General features: G+C 42.0%; 1 protein-coding gene across 1 annotated transcript; it reads right to left on the bottom strand.

Annotated features, from left to right (window-relative positions):
• Positions 1–2,308: 2,308 nt before the first annotated feature.
• On the bottom strand, positions 2,309–17,423 carry LOC131434380 (huntingtin). The gene is made up of 13 exons (XM_058601049.1): positions 17,049–17,423; positions 15,419–16,978; positions 13,773–15,357; positions 13,530–13,713; positions 13,193–13,455; positions 7,470–10,621; positions 7,315–7,412; positions 7,097–7,247; positions 6,737–7,040; positions 3,850–3,987; positions 3,522–3,781; positions 3,285–3,459; positions 2,309–3,219 (listed from the first exon to the last, which is right to left on the bottom strand). The coding sequence occupies exons 1-13, from the start codon at positions 17,114–17,116 to the stop codon at positions 2,467–2,469; spliced, it is 8,691 nt and encodes a 2,896-aa protein (XP_058457032.1). The 5' UTR covers positions 17,117–17,423; the 3' UTR covers positions 2,309–2,466.
• Between the last annotated feature and the right edge of the window lie 245 nt (positions 17,424–17,668).

Raw genomic sequence — 17,668 nt, 5'->3', positions numbered from 1 at the left:
AAATTTGCGGTACACGAATATTAGTTTACAAAAATTATGCAAATTTTTACCGAACGATCAGTTGCACGCTTTTTTTTTACAGAATCCTGCCAAAAAAAGCACATTTGATACCATAATTATAAATAGTCGCCGAGTACGGTAGAAAACAAAAAAAAACTGTAAAATTATTTTCGATTACTGAACTTTGGTAAATATAAAAACCAACGAAAACTAACTGTCAAACAGTAACCATTTTGAGAATTTCAAACGCGTAGAATTGAATTCATTCTAAAAAAATATTTATCGACTTAAGATGGAACAGGTAATCCAGCGATTAAAATTTTCAGTTAGTATTTACCAATATTTAAATTTTTCAGGTAATAATATGTTTTTACTGCCGGGAGCACATCCGGCATGTGTCTGAATTACATCGACACGTAAATAACCACATGGAAAAAGGAAACTTCTTAGCGTATAACACATTTTTTGCACATGCAATGCGCGCTATGCTAATTTTTATTCCTTGAAGCTACATATAATTGAAAAACATCCGATTGAAATGTCCACTTTTGCGGAAACAGTGAACATTTTCTCACCTACAGATGAGCTGTATGAAACTTCAAACTTCGACGTTGAAATGAATGGCGAAGAAAATAATACGCTGGATGAACTCAAACACATTTTACGTTTGGGTATTTGCCAAATGCCGACTGAAACTAAATTTTTCACACTTTGCAGTGAAAAATCAAGGAATACACATTTCCAAAATAGAAAAGCGTAATCAATGAATGAAAAGTTGTATTTATTTTCAAAATCCGAAAACCGTTTAAATTGATTTTTAGTTTTAATTTCAACCAAAACAAAAAAAATACCGAACCTTCCGTTACTTCACACCACTGAATTTACTGAATGTTCGGTAATTGTTTGACAGCTCAACAAAATTTCCATTACCGAACGCTCAGCAATCAATTGAATGACCGAACGGTCAGCTGTTGAAAATTCGGTAGAATATATTCCAATTTTTTTACGTTTCGCCTTCGGCTCATCAGTGCAATTAGCAGATTATGTTGATCTGCTAATGCCACGTCACGGATCAACATAATTCGCTAAGCAGGCGTAAAGTATTGTAATTGCACTGATGAGCCGAAGGCGAAACGTAAAAAAAAAATTGAAATTAGTCATGTGTACTTTTGCACAAACCGGTACCCATGAGGTACCAAAACCCCTATCTGAAATATATTCTGCCATATTTTCTAAGTGTGTAACTTGTACACCGTTCATTTCATTTTAATTTTGTTCTATATATCAGAAGTGATCTGCCAAACATTGCCTTCACAGCCTACAAGTTCCGTCTTTTCAGCACTATTCATAACATTCATGAGCAAAGTTAAATACTACTTCATAACTCTTGAAAGTGAAGGCGATAGGTCTAAAAGAGCGTAATTCTACATTATTTGTATGCGATATTTACTTTCGTCAGAAAAAAAAACACATTTAAATATGAAAATGTTCACACCTCTATGTGGGCATCATGCTCAATTATTTTTGACATTGCACTTCTGGGTGCACGCTAAACGCTAACTATTGAACATGACTGAACTAATAGCCTTTCCCGTCACGAGATGGCGTTTTGCTGTGATGTTTAATCTAGTATAAAATGCGCATTATTTCAACCAACAGCAAAACAAAAATTTAGCATGAAATGAATGTAGCACCCCAAATAGTTTCGCGATGTAAATGCGGCACCCAAACTAGTGTCGATCGCGGTGACATCTGCAAGTATTCGCCACGCTGCTTATTCAAAATTCGAGCTTGTTCATCTTACAGACTTTCGTAGTTACAGACTGGCGAATACTTCTGAGGGAGCCAAACGAATCGTCAAATTCTCATGCTATAACAATTCTGTGGTTTAAATTTAATATTGTATTCAAAATAGCGTGGTCCTGGTATCGTTACGAAAACCAAATCTAATCGTAAAATAATACCGCTGAAGACCTTCGAAAAGTTGCAATTTAATAGAACCTACATCTACCAAACAGTTGATGGACAGTTGCTTTGTTCCGCGCACTACAGGGGACGCAACAGGCAACCGACAGATGATGAAACCATACAAAGAGGATAGTAAATTGCAAAAATGAAATGAAATTTTGTTGGATATAGTTTGGCTATCGCTGCACGATCCATTACATATTGTACGTTTGTTCGTTTTATCATGGCGAAATCAAATGATTGTTTCTTTTTGTCGACCAACTGAACGCGACTTGGGAATGTTTCTGAAAGTTCAGCTTCCCGGAAGAGGAGAATAGTTAAAAAAATTAAAACGCATAGCTTAAACTTTCAAACAGAATATATTTATCGTAGAATCTTTCATAAATAATAACTGATTAGTATAAAATATCGCGCAGAAAAAAAACGGATTGCACTATTAGTAAGGGGGAATATGAATAAATAAATAACTCATGTTGCGTTAAAATCTAGTCGCCACATTTATAGGCATCTCAAAAGACTTTGATAAACAAATCCGTCGGTTTGCTGAAAGATTTCCTTGAATTTGATTCGTTGAGCGGGCTCCAGCCGTCGATAGAAATCTTTTGCCGAGAGAATAAAGTTGCGTATCTCGCGTTCGTTCAGTTGCTGGTACGACGGTAACGACAGGACCTCCGGAAACAGCTTCAACAGGTGTTGGTTCAGTGAAGCGGACAGAAATATTACCGTCAGACACCAAACGGATTTGTTGATCTGGGGAAAGCTAAGGAAATTCGGCAACGAACAGAGCAGCCACTCCTGCAGAAGTGCCAGATAGGAGCTATCGATGGCCGACCGGAAAACCTGATGCGTCACGTTGGCAATGATGTCCGGATTCGGTTGGTTTAGCATCAGTTCCTTGAATACCTTGGTCAGAATTTCATTCGGTGGCAGTAGATCGCGGATCAGCTGGCACAGCACGTCTCCGAAGATTTTGGCACCCTGAGGTGTGGTGGAGCGAATTTTGGTGAAAAGAATTTCGATTTTGTCGATCTGCTGGATAATAATCTCCGGTTCGTCCTGTACGATTCCGTTCGAGCGTTCGGTGTTTTCCAACTGTTCGGCCGAGCTCGAGTAGATGCAGGTTAGCAGGAGTTTCAACGCCGCCAGTGAGAACATTTCGTTGTCCACTTTGACCAAATCCAGTGCAAGTTTTTCGATTTTCTCCAGCAGCGGCCGGGTAGTTGTGCCGCTCAGGACAAGCCGTTCAAGACCCTGCATGGGACAAAACAAAGCTGTTTCACATGGTTACGGAAGAAAGAATTTTTAGAATTACTTACGTTCAGAATGCAAAGATAAATTTCAAGATTTGTGGTTCGCTTGAGGATATTATTCGCCGATATAATACTGTTCGAGAGCAGGTTGCAATCCGTTACGAATCGAGACGTGTTTTCGATTAGGTAAAAATTCAGAGCCCACACCAGCTTCGTATGGGTGTCACTGAAAGTCGCGAAACTGAAAAAATATTTCGTTTATAACCTGCCTTCAAATGCATTCCAAAGATCTCAAAAGCTCACCTTTCATCAATAATGCCATGCTTGACGATATAATTTACGATGATATTCCTCAGTAGCTGCAGTTCCTCGCTGAGGCCTCCTATCGTCGTATTGGAGGTCACCAAACATTCCAGCAGACAGATCACTCCGCTGAGCGTCGCATCCCGGATGTACAGCTGAGTGCTCTTCAGATAGGTCGGAATGATCGTACACAGATGGGTCAGTTCTGCCATCGACGGTACGAGCAGTGCTGCCATCTTGCACAGTAGATAAATGATGTGCTACGACAAAAAAAAAAGAAAAGGTTTCCCGATTTATCGACATGATTCGGCACGAAACCTGCTCCTACCTGCTGCGACAAAGTGTCCTCCATTGCGATTCGCTCCTGCAGTCCAAGAACCTTACCGTAGAGCTGTCGAATCTGGTCCCGGTTTTCACAGATCTCACAGAATGGTACCAGATGCGGGAGAGCTAGCGAAAAGTTGTCCTGAAACATTAGAATGGGTAAGATGATTGGTGATTCTACTACAAACCTTCACTAATTTATAGACATCATAAGTACTACGATTGGGAACTGGAAACATAGACATTGACAAAATTGCACGGAACTTTGAGGCGATGTCGGAAACCTACAACAGACTGAAAGCTGAAAGTAACGGGATTGGACTACAAGAGAGGTTCACTAAATGACTCTGTTAACCTCTTATCTCGAGTTCGGATCGACGTTGACGAAATCTAGGTGATACCAGTAGAGAAACTCAGAGACGGATCTTGGCGGGAAATCGAGGTCTACAAAATTCACATACAACCCGGCTCTGGCCTGACCGGTGCCCAAAAGTATAAGCACATAAAAAAAGTCCCAATACAAAATGTGAGATAAATCGAATATTGTTTAGATTGTGCTACCCGGCGGTCAAAGTTTGAACATTTTCGGAGTTGAAATTTCGTGATAACACCAGATCTCGACGTGTCATGCATTTCTTAGACAAAACTAGAAAACCGGGTAAGCTCGGAAATTCGCATAAAAAAGACCTCACTGTATGTGATAAACTACTAATGCCATCTCACGGTTCAATCTAAACCGCTAAGCAAGCGAAAATGTATCTCTATGACCGAGCAAAAAAAGCTATTTCAGGCCTAAATGCTTGAACTGTCTTTTGAAAAGGGCCAAACTTATTTTTACCATTTTTTTCGAATGCCTGTAGTCGAAAAATAACAAATCCTACAAAAATTCGCTGTTTGAATGGTTTTTACAGAATTAGTCAAGTTTTTTGAATTAAAAATATTGAAAATAATCCTAATCGACTCCTACACTGAAAAAAAAAACAATTTTAAAAATTTAAAGTCGGTTTGCAAAAAAAAATAATCATTTTTTGATTTGAGAAAAATTTTGTTTTCGAGAAAATTACACTGCAGAATGAATTTACTTTCCTTAAAAGTGCTCCACTTGAATTTTTGATTGTAGGTAGAAAACATAGTCACCTATCTTGTAACAAAATTTCATCCGAATAAAGTGCTTTATTTTTGAAAATCGAACTCTAATGTTTCAAATCGATTTTTTTCAGTGTTGGAGTCGATTTGGATTTTTTCCATGTTTTTATTCAAGCACTTGACTAATTTTGTAAAACTCACTTCTACAACACTTTTCTAGGGTTTGGCAGTTTCTAACTACAGTCATTTGAAAAAAAAAATTGGTAAAACAGTTTGGTCCTTTTCAAGACAGTCTAGATCATTTTTAGAAAAAAAAAAAAAACAAAGTGTGCAAAGTGTTTTTTTGTGACAAAGTCTTATGTCGTTTTCGCTTGATAACAAACCTAAGCCAATTTTCGCCCTAACTGCTGTCAAACCGTTTATTTGAAGCTAGTTTCGAACTTAGTTTCAACGTTGTTGAACTGAAAAACGAGTCAGTTTCGAACCTGGTTTTTATATCAGGTTTGCTCAAACTCCCGTTGCTAAGTGCAAAGTCAACAAAGTTTCGTGAAAAGTGTTTGTTTGATGAAACTACCCTAGGCCAGTTTCAGTTTTCTCAAGCGAAAACGACATTAATGTATTAAAATCTGAGAAGGTGCAGCCAACATCTGTTCGAGTTAGCGTGAAATTCGTCAAAATTGCCAATTTCTCAATTCCTTTGTTTATTTTATCGATTTTCGGAGAAAATTTAAATTCGGTTGCATCCTGAGCCGGTTTTATTTTGTGTGCAGGTGCATTGTCGTGTAACAAAACTAATTTGCCGTGACTTCTGAACTATTAATTTGTTCATTGCCAATAACAATTCGATGCAAAACTGATTTTCTTTCGTGCCTTTGAAGCAAAATTTCACAAGCGTTTTGTTTTCAGTTTTCCAACTCACTTTCATTCAGTTCAGGTGGCACTCTTTTTCCACATTTTTGGACTTTTCCTATAGCTTTCAAACGATCAAAAATTGTTTTCTTATTCAACATTTAACCTGTCAAAAGCTTCCATTCGCTTTTGACTAGAAGTACCATCTTCATCCAGTAATGCTGGACTTCAAACTGTTTTGACAGTCTTCCACGGTCTTTATTACTCACATTAAAACTAATATCTCTGAATCGATTAAACCATTTTTAGCATGTTGCTTCTGATAGATGCATGATCACCATCAGCGTTTAATGCAGCCTAACATACTATTTGCTTTATTGACAAATATATTATAATGCTCCACGAAAGTAAGTTTGGAGTCTAAAATTACGCTTAGGCCTCTAATAATTTAACATTTTTCTACTTATTGTTTTCGTAAAAATATATATCAATGGAAGGAGACATGGTTTTTCTACTAGATAATGTTGAAGTTCAGCTAACTTTAGGAAGTTAGAACCTTCAGTTACTTATATTCGTACCGCTTAAAATTAGGTAAGAACTCTATCGTCGATAGTTCTAAATTGGCCTGCTAGTTACTGGAGAATCAACAGCTGATCGGTATTCAATATACTCAAGCGAACACACTATGCAGCAGACGGAAAATGGCATCCATACACCGCGTACAAGTGACTGTCCAGCGAGCGAATGGATGTAACTCTGTTTTGTCACCCATTCACTAGACAATTATGGCATGCTGTGATTGGCTCGTGAAAACATAGGTCAATTCAAACCAATTTTTCAATAGTACGCTACTGAAATACTGAAACGACGGTATCGATTGGACCACTGTGCAATGGCGGTTACACAGTGTTTCAATTTTTCGAATTGGGTTCACTACCGAATTGTTCAGAATTTACCTCCAACAGCTGTTCGAAGATATCGTAGAGCAACTGGATCGAACTACGAACGTCCAGATTGGCTTTCTCTATGAAGTAGTGCACATTTTTCGCTACCAGCGATTCGTTGGTCACACTTTCCATGGTATGCCATGCGTACCGAATCGAGAATTGATTCATCGCAAACGATTCCGTCCCGATGGAGCTATCGCCGTTCGGACAGCGTTCGTCAACGTCCGGAACTCGCAGACTGCGTTCCAAGTTCGGCTGATAGAATACGTTGTTCGATGGGATTAGCAGTTGGATGCTGTGCAATTTTTTCATTCTACGGAATGAAATTATGAAATTTTGGATCGCGAAATTTGGATCATCGTTACTCACCCAACCGAGTCGCACTTGAAAGCAGTATTCCTTGGGTCGTGGTAGTATTTGCCATCCGCGAAACCGATGCGAGGATATTTGTAGCAGCTAAGTAGCAGTGCGATAATTGCTCGAAGGCACATGCTTTTGATTTCGTGCTGTTCCTGATCGTCTAGAAAGAGAATAACGGAAATATGTTTCTTTTTGTAGGGGACAATTCAAAATTTAAAACCACTTACTAATCAAATCCGGATTGCCGTCCTTGTTGATCAGCACCAGGAGTGACATGAACAGTTCTTCAAACTGCTGCTTGGACGAGTAGCCGAAAATGTTGACCCTGTCGGGAACGGAATTAGCCGTGGATTAAATACGAACATCTCTAACGAATACCAACCTTTTCAAATAACCCTCCAGTGTCTCCAAATCATACAGAAAATCGATCGGAACCGAAGGCAAACGAAGCAATGATTCGGCAGAATCGTCTTCAAAACTGTAGCTGTAAAGTACGTCCGGAGGAGTCATCGCCAGCGGATAGAAGCGATCGAGTTTCAGTACGGAAACGGCAACCGATTGCAACACCCTCACTAGTGGGTTCTTCGGGTTTTCCTCTGTTTCGGACAAATACTGAGCGATCAAAGCGACCTGCAGATAGACCTCCACTTGATCGTACTTTTGCCAAATTTGCTCTACAAATGCTTCCGGAGACTGATAGCGTTTCAGCAGCATCCTACCCTGAAGATGATCTTTCAAAATGTCGAACACAACACACACGTACAGATCCTGATCATCCCCGTATTTGTCATTTTGATTTAGCTCTGCCCAAAGATACCGTTGCTTCAGTGTCAAATCGATGCATTTCAGGTACAGCTCTAGGCTGTTGGTATTCTTCAAGCCCGCGAGTCCGACCCTCGATCGAATCACTTTGCCACAGTTTCGAGCGAAGATCAACAGGGACTCGAAAAAGTTCGACTTCAGCAAATGATCTTTCACGAAACGATCGATGAACCTGGCTTCGACGTAAATCAAGCTGAGGTGTTCCAAGCGGTTGAGATTTTCCAGGAAACGGTTGACCGATTTCACGTAGTGCAAATTCGTTGTTTCGTCCAGTTCATCCTCCGGGACCAGATTTAGTTCGTCTAATTTCTTCATCAGAACAATCAACGCAACCTTCAACATCGGATGAACCTTCAGGTAGTTCAGGTGAGGATTAAACTGTACACAATCACGGCGAAATGTTTGGGCCATCGTTTCAAACGCCGTTACGATCACCTCTCGCAAAACCCGTGGATTGAAGTTGCCCCCCGAAAGCAGAGTAATCAACTTACTTTCCGAATTGACCTCATGCAACATTCGAGCAATGTTTCGAGGTTTCGTGTAGGACTCGGCCGTGCAGTGATATGTGATCTGCTCCATAAACCACGGTTCATCCACTACCAACTGTTTCAACCGATCGTACTCGATCCGTGGAACCAGATCGTGTGGGGGATCAATGCATTTATAGAACCGAACTAGTGATAGCAATGATTTGAACAGCTTCGGGAACTTCTTGCGCCGTTCCGGAGTCAACGTGTCGAACAGTCGCTTGAACAGTCGATCCGGTAGAATCGTTTTGAGATATTCGTTGGTCAACGGTTGCTGTTTTGTAACTGTCTCCAACTTTGAGTCTAGGACTAGGGCAGTTTTCCGTGCGATCGCGATGTTCTGGCTCGTCAGAAGATTCGTTAGTTGTTCTAAAACCAGTGGCAAACTGTTGATGTGCGATTTTTCCAGTAGATTCAGTACTTTAAGGCATTGCGTGGGACATTCCAAGCGATCGGTTACACTCGAAACGAACGCACGAGCGTGTTCGGAAGTAGAGATGTAGCTCAGCAGAAATGCATCGTAGTGATCTATCAAAGTGCTGCTTCGACGTTCGATCAAAAGAAGAACATCCGCGGGTGTTTGTGCAAATTTGTGCTCGATCATTGATCCAATAAGATCCGTCGCGATCTCCTCACTTCGTATGGAACCTGTCGGATCATCGACGATATCCAACAACTGTTTCATGGCGTAGCCAATTTGAACTAGAAAGTCCAGAATAGCTGATCTTACCTCAAGATCATTGTAATCAAGTCTGATCAACTGACCCGGGACAATATTTTCTACTATACACTTACTTATGGTAGGGTACTTTCGAAACTTGGTCACAACGCGGATGACCCGAATCAGACACGCTCTAGCGAAGCAGTTGCCTTTTTGATCGTCATAGCTTTCCAGTGATTTCATGACCATATCTGCCAACAATCTTCCGAATTCGCTCTCCACACAACTGTTCTCATCGAATGCCGGCTCTTTACTGAGGAACAACTTCACGTGACTCAGCAGGAAACTCTCCTCCGCATTTAGTATCACCTTCTCCAAGATCAGCTGCCAGTAAACCATCCTGTGACCCGCGGACAGATCTTTGTTCTTTCCAACCTCAAACAAAATCTTCAGAAAACTCTGAAGTGCCTTACTCTCCAGTAGAACACTTTTTCCCAGTGCCTCCAGCAGCTGACTTACGATCAGCCGGTTTCGGTTGTCTTTGATCAGCAGCTTCCCTTCCAACATAACTCCCAACAAGGCATTCAATATCTCCGCCTCATATTTGCCGGGTTGCGAATATTTCCCAACCATCAGAACCATCGGTGCGATTCTATAGCTGCAGACATTCTCCGGAAACTTGATCATCATATTCAGTACTACCTCCTTCTGCGTTGCATCCTCGGCCAGAAGAACCTCGTTCTGCTGGTCCTGTAGCGGGAGCCTGCTCAAAAAGAAGATCTCATGGGCCAGAACTTGCAGTGCTTCTATCGCAACGCCTCGAATCAAACCATTGGCCAGTAAATTATCACAGATATTAATGATCTTTGGAATGTTCACGATCTTGGTCCGTTCCTTCGAAGACAAGCGGAACAAGAACTGCACAATTTTGCAAATCAGTTGTTCGGAATCACGGATAGTGCCGGTCTCCAACAGTTCAACGTGTTTCAACACGTAATCCACGAAGACGTTTCCCGAATCTAGCTGTTGATAGTTGATACCACAATCCAGTAGATCACACAACAGTTCCAGAGTAACAGTTTGCACACGAACGGAGGCTCGGGAGAATATTTTCAAACAGGCGACAACGATCTGCTCGAACAACTTGACGTAGTTGACAAGATCGGCGATCGGATTCGGGCACTTATAGCTACAGAACTCGCGATAACTCTCGACAAAACGCAAACAACCGTCCTGATCGGCCAGCGAGAGGGTTTCTCCTGCACCTCGGAAGTACGCCAGCTCCCGTCGGCGATTGATCGAATTGTTGGAAAACAAAAACCGAAGTAGCCGCTTCGTACACTGAATGCACCGTTCCGGTTCGTACGGTAGAAACACGATCAGATAGCGGAACACCTCCTCCATAAATTTGTAACCGTGGATCATCGTGGAGAGGCTTTTCTCTTCCAGCAGCCGCCACAGGCTGACGATGCTCGTGCGGAGCAGTTCGAAGAGCTTCTGGCCGACGTCGCCGTTGATGGTGATCTGGAATGAATGTAAAAGGCCGATGAGTGGAATGACGTTTAGATTCTCGATAGATGAAACTCAGTCGATAGAGAATGTGTCGATACTGTCTTCTACGTGAGCTGGTGGGTAAAACCTTTGAATCTTTATACTAAGAGGTCCAATGATGATCAGTAGTGAAGATTTTACAAGCATTGAGCGACATTTAAAGTTTTACACAGCAAAGGCAAGATCGCTATATGTTACAGTCCTTTCCACAGAGGAGTCCTCCAGTGCTTAAAATCTTTCGGAATAAAAACGCGGGTGGGTAATGTCACAGTCATAACTGGAGGACGTGAATACGAACGAAACTGTCGCTTTTGTCATCATTTCATTTAACTGTTGAATTCTGGAACTGGATTCTAGAGCTAAATTCAAAAAACTGCGACAGGTTAAGAATTCAGTTGCAAAATTCAAGTTTGGAATCCAGATCAATAAATCAGATCATAAATTTAGTTTAGAATTGAAGAACTGAACTCATTTCCAGAGCCCAGGCTCCGAATACAGTTCTAGAGCTGAATTTTAAACATGAATTACAAACCGTAGTAACATGCAGGTTTTGACTTCCGGAAATGATTTCTGAAACTGAATTTAGGAATTCGGATCTAATTTAGGAATTCGGAAGTTCCGAAATCGCGATCTAAAATTCATATCCTGACTTTTGTTCATGAATTCTTAGTTTAAAATCTTGAATCAAAATTTCGGATTCAAAGCCCGAACATAAACTACGGAACTGAAATCAGTTCCAATTTTTTTAGTCGAAAAATCAGTTCTAGAGTTAGGATTTAGTTCCAAAGTCATAGTTTTTAATTCTGATTCTGTTAATCTAGAACTAAATTTTGAAACTGAAATGTGTAACTAAAATCTAAACCTGAAATTAAGTTCAGAATTCAGGTGGACCAGAGTACTGGATCTGTATTCAGTTCTAGAATTAAATCCAAAACTCAGATTCCTGATGCTGCTGGTTGCAGGCGACTGCTCGCCACGACGTCCGAAAGCGAATAAGAGCACGATCTAAGCGTTTGATGCATTATACCATGTAGAAGATCCAGTTCCGTCTAGTGCACTAAAAGAAATGAACGATTTTCGAACAAAGTTAACCTTCTATACGCGTCCAGCGGAACGTCGGGACTGATTGACTTATTGTTTCCAAAAGACTTAAGAAAACATAATTTTTGAGTTATTCACGGTTAAGAAAAATTATGTTGCTACATTTAGTACAACCTGAGATATTCACAATTAATTTCTACCCATTCTCCAAAGCGCGGATTTTGAAAAGGTGAAGTAATCCTATAGTAAAGTAAGACATATTCACGTCAAAAAAGTTCGTCCAATCATAAGTTAAAATACAACAATGAAATAGTTGTTTTTTGTAGATATGCATAGTAGAAAACTTCGTATAATTCTTCGGGATTCTTTTGCTGAATTACGCTTCGAAATCTAGTTCCATCATTAATGCTATGGATTCTGGAACTGAATTCCGGCACAGAATTTTGAAGCTCAATTCTAAAACTGAAATGAAGTTCAGAATTCAGGTGGACCAGAAAAGATACGGAATTCGGTTTTAGAATTCATTTACAGAAATCAATCCAAAATTCAGTTCCCGAATCCAGATCCGACGAATTCCAGTAAATTTACATGTACAATTATTGTTTATTTAATCAATTTTTGTAATTTGATTAGTATTTCGTAACTCACTGTGATATTGAATTAACGTTGGTTAAAGATGGTCAATCAATAAATACATCATGCAAATTTGGAAAACTTAAATCCGAGACACCAATTTTGAATCCAGCTAGTTCGAGAATACTGAAGAAAGTATCCATTCAATCGAAAGCGTAATCAAAGTTACTGTAACTATTAAACAAGAAACAACAGTTCATCGGTCTGGGCTGCCACTTTTGATTTTTTTCGTAACGATTTCATTTTGACATTTCGTAATTACTAAGGGGTAATTAAATTTGTGATACAGTTTTGAAAGCGAGCCGCAGATCGTTTTGTAGATTAGATGCTCCTAACATGCAGAACAGACCACCTTTAAAAAGAAACTCCCATCCCTGTCAGCATAAGACCAAAGATCGCACCGAGAATAATTATCCGATTCACTAAAATGGCTTTTACTAAAGCCTACCCATGGAGAGGCACGAACAGGGGTTACTGCGGTACAGGTCTGAAACTTCCAATGGGTTTTTTGAGCATGCAGATACGCGAGGTACCGGAACTACTTCTGTTCTGTCATCACTGACGGGTGGACAAGCCTTTGACCGAAGAAACAGCGTTTGAGACTCATCAAAGTACATTCTGCTGCTGATTGGCTGCCATTGAATCACCCGTTGGAGTTGCTTGTCCAATACGCAATATGAAACCAGTTTCTAGAACACTTGTTGTGCATTGTTGGATCATATCCTGGAAAACCACGTGATTTGCAGTTCTGTGCTTCCAATTTTGCAGTTCTGCTATTTCCAAAACGATCACTCGGCGAACGAATTTCAAATATAATCTGTTTAGAAAATTCCGACATCTCTACCAGCTCGTATACTAGACTAGACTTACCTTCCAGTTCTCGAATGAACTCCTCAGCAAACTGTACAACTTCAGGTAGAAATGATCGGCGCCAAAATAACCGAAGCAATTGATCAACTGCAATTCCCGGGCGTTCATAAATAGGTCTCCCTTTTGAGCTCTGGACAGGACAACGGGCTTCACATTACCAAACAGATGCTGGTAGATGTTCATCAGTTTCAGCAGGTGGAATATGAATTTGTCAATCAATTCGTTGTCGACGGTGGTGAAGGTTTCCCGTGTGGACATGATAACTGAATAGCAAGGATAGCAAAAAAAAAAGAAAATAAAACTTGAAATTGACCTTGCAACCTCAGGTCAGTCTAACCAATCAGTAGAGTTGAACAGATCTCCAGTAGATCGTTTTGTGCCGTGAGATCCAGTCCCGTTCCCGTGTGTTCACTCATCAAACTCAGCAGGACATTCAACAGGTTGAATTCGTTCCAAATCTCCAACAGATCGAACGGGTTGTACTTCGTGATGAACAGTTTCAGGAAATTTATGATGCCAAACTGAAAGAAAATTTCGATCGGTAAAATTTCGTACGTTTCGGATGTTCCTGGCGACTTACCAACTGATTACGATCGCTCACATCCAACAGTTGATTGCTGAGAACATAGAATATGGGAGCCAGCTTCGCTCCGAAAAGTTGGGTATCGCTTGGTGTTCGCAGTTTCCGACAGTCGATTGGTTCGGCGAAGCAAACTAAAACATAATCTTTGATAAATGCCTTAACGATCCCTTCGTCGTCCGCCGCAATGTCATCTTTTGCGTCACTTTCGTAGATGGTCTCCAGCAGGCACATCAGCTTTTCCCCGGCGAAATTCCGTACCCGAGGATCACCGTCTCGCAGCAACGAAATTAGCTGTTTGAGACACTTCTGCTGGACGATCTTCGCCTGTTCCCTACCCAAAGTATTTCGAAGCGTTTTGAAATCTAACTTTACAATCACTTCGCAAACTTTGCACTGAACCAGCCAGTATTTGTTGTCGAAAACCGACAGAAAATGGTTGATTAGAAGTTGGGGATCCATCGGATCACAGCCGTCGATTAAAACGTTCCGTTTGGTGGCTGGTTTGAAGGTGGAATCTGACGTGATTTGCCTGGTAGCGCTTGGTTTCCATTTGTACGGTTGACTGCGACAGTAAAGGGTTACGGTTTGATCGAAAGCTGCCAGCGCCTGATTCACAACGGTATGAATTTCATCGGACAGACCTTGGACAATCATCGACAGCATCGCGTCCTGTCGAAGGAAGCTACCAAGAACGGCCGCCTTTTCGTGGTGCCTTAGAAAGGCTTCCACATTTCCGTTCCGTTCCAGAACGGCTTTAAGAAAGTTTCCCACAATCAACAGTACATTTCCTCGGAGACTTTGATCGGAGTGATCGTAGAATAGCAGCACATCGGCGATCATTTGTTGATCTTCGTATCTACCGTCCAGCTCCAGTCGTCTGGTCACTACATCTCCTCTGCTGGTGATGACCTTGGGAACGACCAACAACTCTTTTTTGCGCTCATTTTTCCTCCCCAGTTCTGCGCTGCAATCCGACTGCGACAGAATGGCATCCAGTTCCTTGCTCAGTTTGGCTTGGCTATCATTGGCCATGGTGCTGAAATTTTCTTCCACCAGCTTCAGCTTCGTCTTGAGCGAAGTTAGCCCCTGATCCAAGCTGATACTCATCGGTGAAAAGAACTCGAAATAGCTGGAGCTGGTACACTCACCAAAATGATCCTCCTTCATCTCCAGCAGCCCATCGGTTCCGTCTTCCGCCGGTGCAGCAGCTGCTGCTGTCGTTGTTTCTTCGGCAGCTCCTTCGTCCATTTCAAGAATCGCCTGTTCGGCAATTTCATTAATGGCATCTTCCAGATTGAGAATTTCAACGACATCGAACTCATCTTTCGGTTCGTCTTTTTCCAGTGGCAGCAGCAGTAGTTCCGGTCGCAGCAGAACGCACTGTGCCACAATCTGTAGTGCCATGGTTTTCACCGAGACGCGTGCCGTAAAATCGGATACCAGTGAACGGCGGGTTCCGGCGAGCAAAAATCGGGAAGCGATCAACCGAACTGCGTATTCCAACATGTTTTGATCGTGAATGGAACCGATAAACAGTTCCCGTGTGGCTGATTCCGATGGGTCATCAACGTCTTCCATGGCCCTTCAACAATAGTTTAGAGTTAGATTGATTATTGACAGGTGTAAGGAACCCGGAAACTTACCCGGCTAGTGACGCTGTTGGTGTCTCGGCACGAATCTCAACATCGACAGCAGCTTCCGCTAGGGTAGCCGAAACCGAATCAGTCGTCACCAGCGAATCATCCACCTCCAAAGTGACGTCCAATTCATTGCGAAGCGTTTCGACGGCACTGCTTTGAATCGAAATTTGACTGCTGGCCAGTGACTCCAGCGAAAGATCGTCTTCTTCCGGTTGACGTTTAACCGACGTATCACCAGCCGACGCCAACACCGACGGATCTCCCCGGCTGCTTGCCATCGATGCAGGCGAATCGAAAGGTTTACGGAAAAATTTACTCACGGATTCACCCGCATTCGAACTGCTGGTCAGAAATGTGTTAATGAAAGAACCCAACGAATCGGTAGATTTTTGACTCTTGAGTGACACAGTATCTGCCTCACCGGGCTTAGGTTTCGGATCTTCCGTCAGTTGCAGTGATTGATCGAACTCCATGCTGCGAAACGAGTCCATGTCCAGATCCGATGCGGACGCTAGGCTTTTATCATCTCCGGAGGGAAATTTCGTCGGTGTCGAAGTAACCTGCAGCAGCGATGGCCTACGGTCCGGCTTAAGACAGTCCATGCGAGCATCGGTACTGGATTTCCGGGAACTCAAAATGCTATCACTGAGATTGATTTTAAAAATCGAATTTTTCAGCGTCTTCCGTTTGAACAGTATCCGCCGATGGTCCAAATCGTTGGACAGCAACAATTTTCCCATGGCTTGCGGAATGTTTACGAGAATGACGCTCACCACTTCCAGAGCCGCATTAATTATACTGTGGCTTCCGTCCTTGAGGAAGTGCAACACAAGATCGAATATTTCCACCGACCTTTCGACGCTGGAATTCTTCAACACAATCGGCAGGATTCCCCGCAGACATGCCATCACACCGAGCACGGCGTTCTGTTCTTGATTTTTCAGCAGTATCTCCACACATCGATTGAAAACGTTGTTGGCGTAGAATTCCGGACAGCGGGACCACACCACAAACGAGTCAATATTCTGAGCGGCGCAACGTCGTTTGGTGGCACAATCGGCCGTCAAATCTTCAACAAATAGCATCGTCATTTTAAGAACTTCTCCATCGGTCAAGAAACTTTCCAACTGCTCCACAAAAACCTTCACAAAATTTGCTAAACTTTCCAGCACCTGAGTCTCTCGGCGCTTCGATATAGCATAGATGCATGGTAGCAAATTCTGGGCGTATGTTTTGCACTTCCTCTGCTTAATCGCGCCGCAGTAGTGCCCGAACAACCCGAGACAAATCCGCAGTGATTTTTCATTCCCGTTTCGTTTCAACTCATGGTACAAATCGATTTGAATCCGTACCAACGCTCCATTTCCTTCGCAGTAACGTACAATCCGGTTCAGATTCTCTTCGGCACTCATCCGGACACTGGAATCGATTTCCTCACAGAACATCAACAGGGTCGCGATGGCTGTGCTCAGGTGTTTCGTAAAGTTGGCATTCAACGGTCCAGCTTTGATAGCCAACAGCGACTCGCTGATGTGCCCGAAGTGGACAATCTTTTCTTTTTGACTACAACAAAAAACACACCATTATCGACTAGAAATCAGTTTCCGGAAAATATTAAAAAAATTACACTTACCTACATTCCGTGGACTTCAGAGTATCGATCGATTTTTGCAAGCTGCTGAAAACGGACAACTTTTCCATCGTCTTTGTCCGTTGTCCCGTCCCGCAGGAGGGCACCCGATGCACCGGAATAGCAGCAACGTTCGAATCCGCAACCGAAAACACCAATTCCTGTGCTTCTATTGCATATAAATAATCGATTTCATTCGCCCAAGTGAACGGAAGCAATCAAGTAATGAGTAATCCTCGCAAAGATTTTCACTTTTTTGACAGCGCTGGCAAATCTACGGTAGTATTGTGTACAATTTAATTGTCTCGGCCGAGTAGTCGGCAGTTCGGGCCGTTGTGGTGTGCGTGTTTTGTTTTCAACTCCGTCCCAGATGCAGCGTGAATCGGGTTTCGCTTATCAGCTGATGGCTGTTGTTTTGATCGTAGAGACCGAATTCGGAGTAGACTGGCTACTCGAGTGACAGGAGCGCCATCGTAATCCGCCCGTATCGCAATTGAAAGCTCTATACTCAACGACGAAAAGCTTTCCACAGCGCATGTTGATACACTGAGAAAAGAACCATAGTAACCGCAACCTGTTTTTCATTGTCATTTCAACTATACGCTAAAATAGTAGCAAAGAGC

Source organism: Malaya genurostris, chromosome 1 (genome assembly GCF_030247185.1).
Source record: "Malaya genurostris strain Urasoe2022 chromosome 1, Malgen_1.1, whole genome shotgun sequence".
Classification (NCBI taxonomy): domain Eukaryota; kingdom Metazoa; phylum Arthropoda; class Insecta; order Diptera; family Culicidae; genus Malaya; species Malaya genurostris.
Note: the sequence above shows the minus strand (reverse complement) of the source record. Positions and strands in the feature narration are given on the sequence as shown.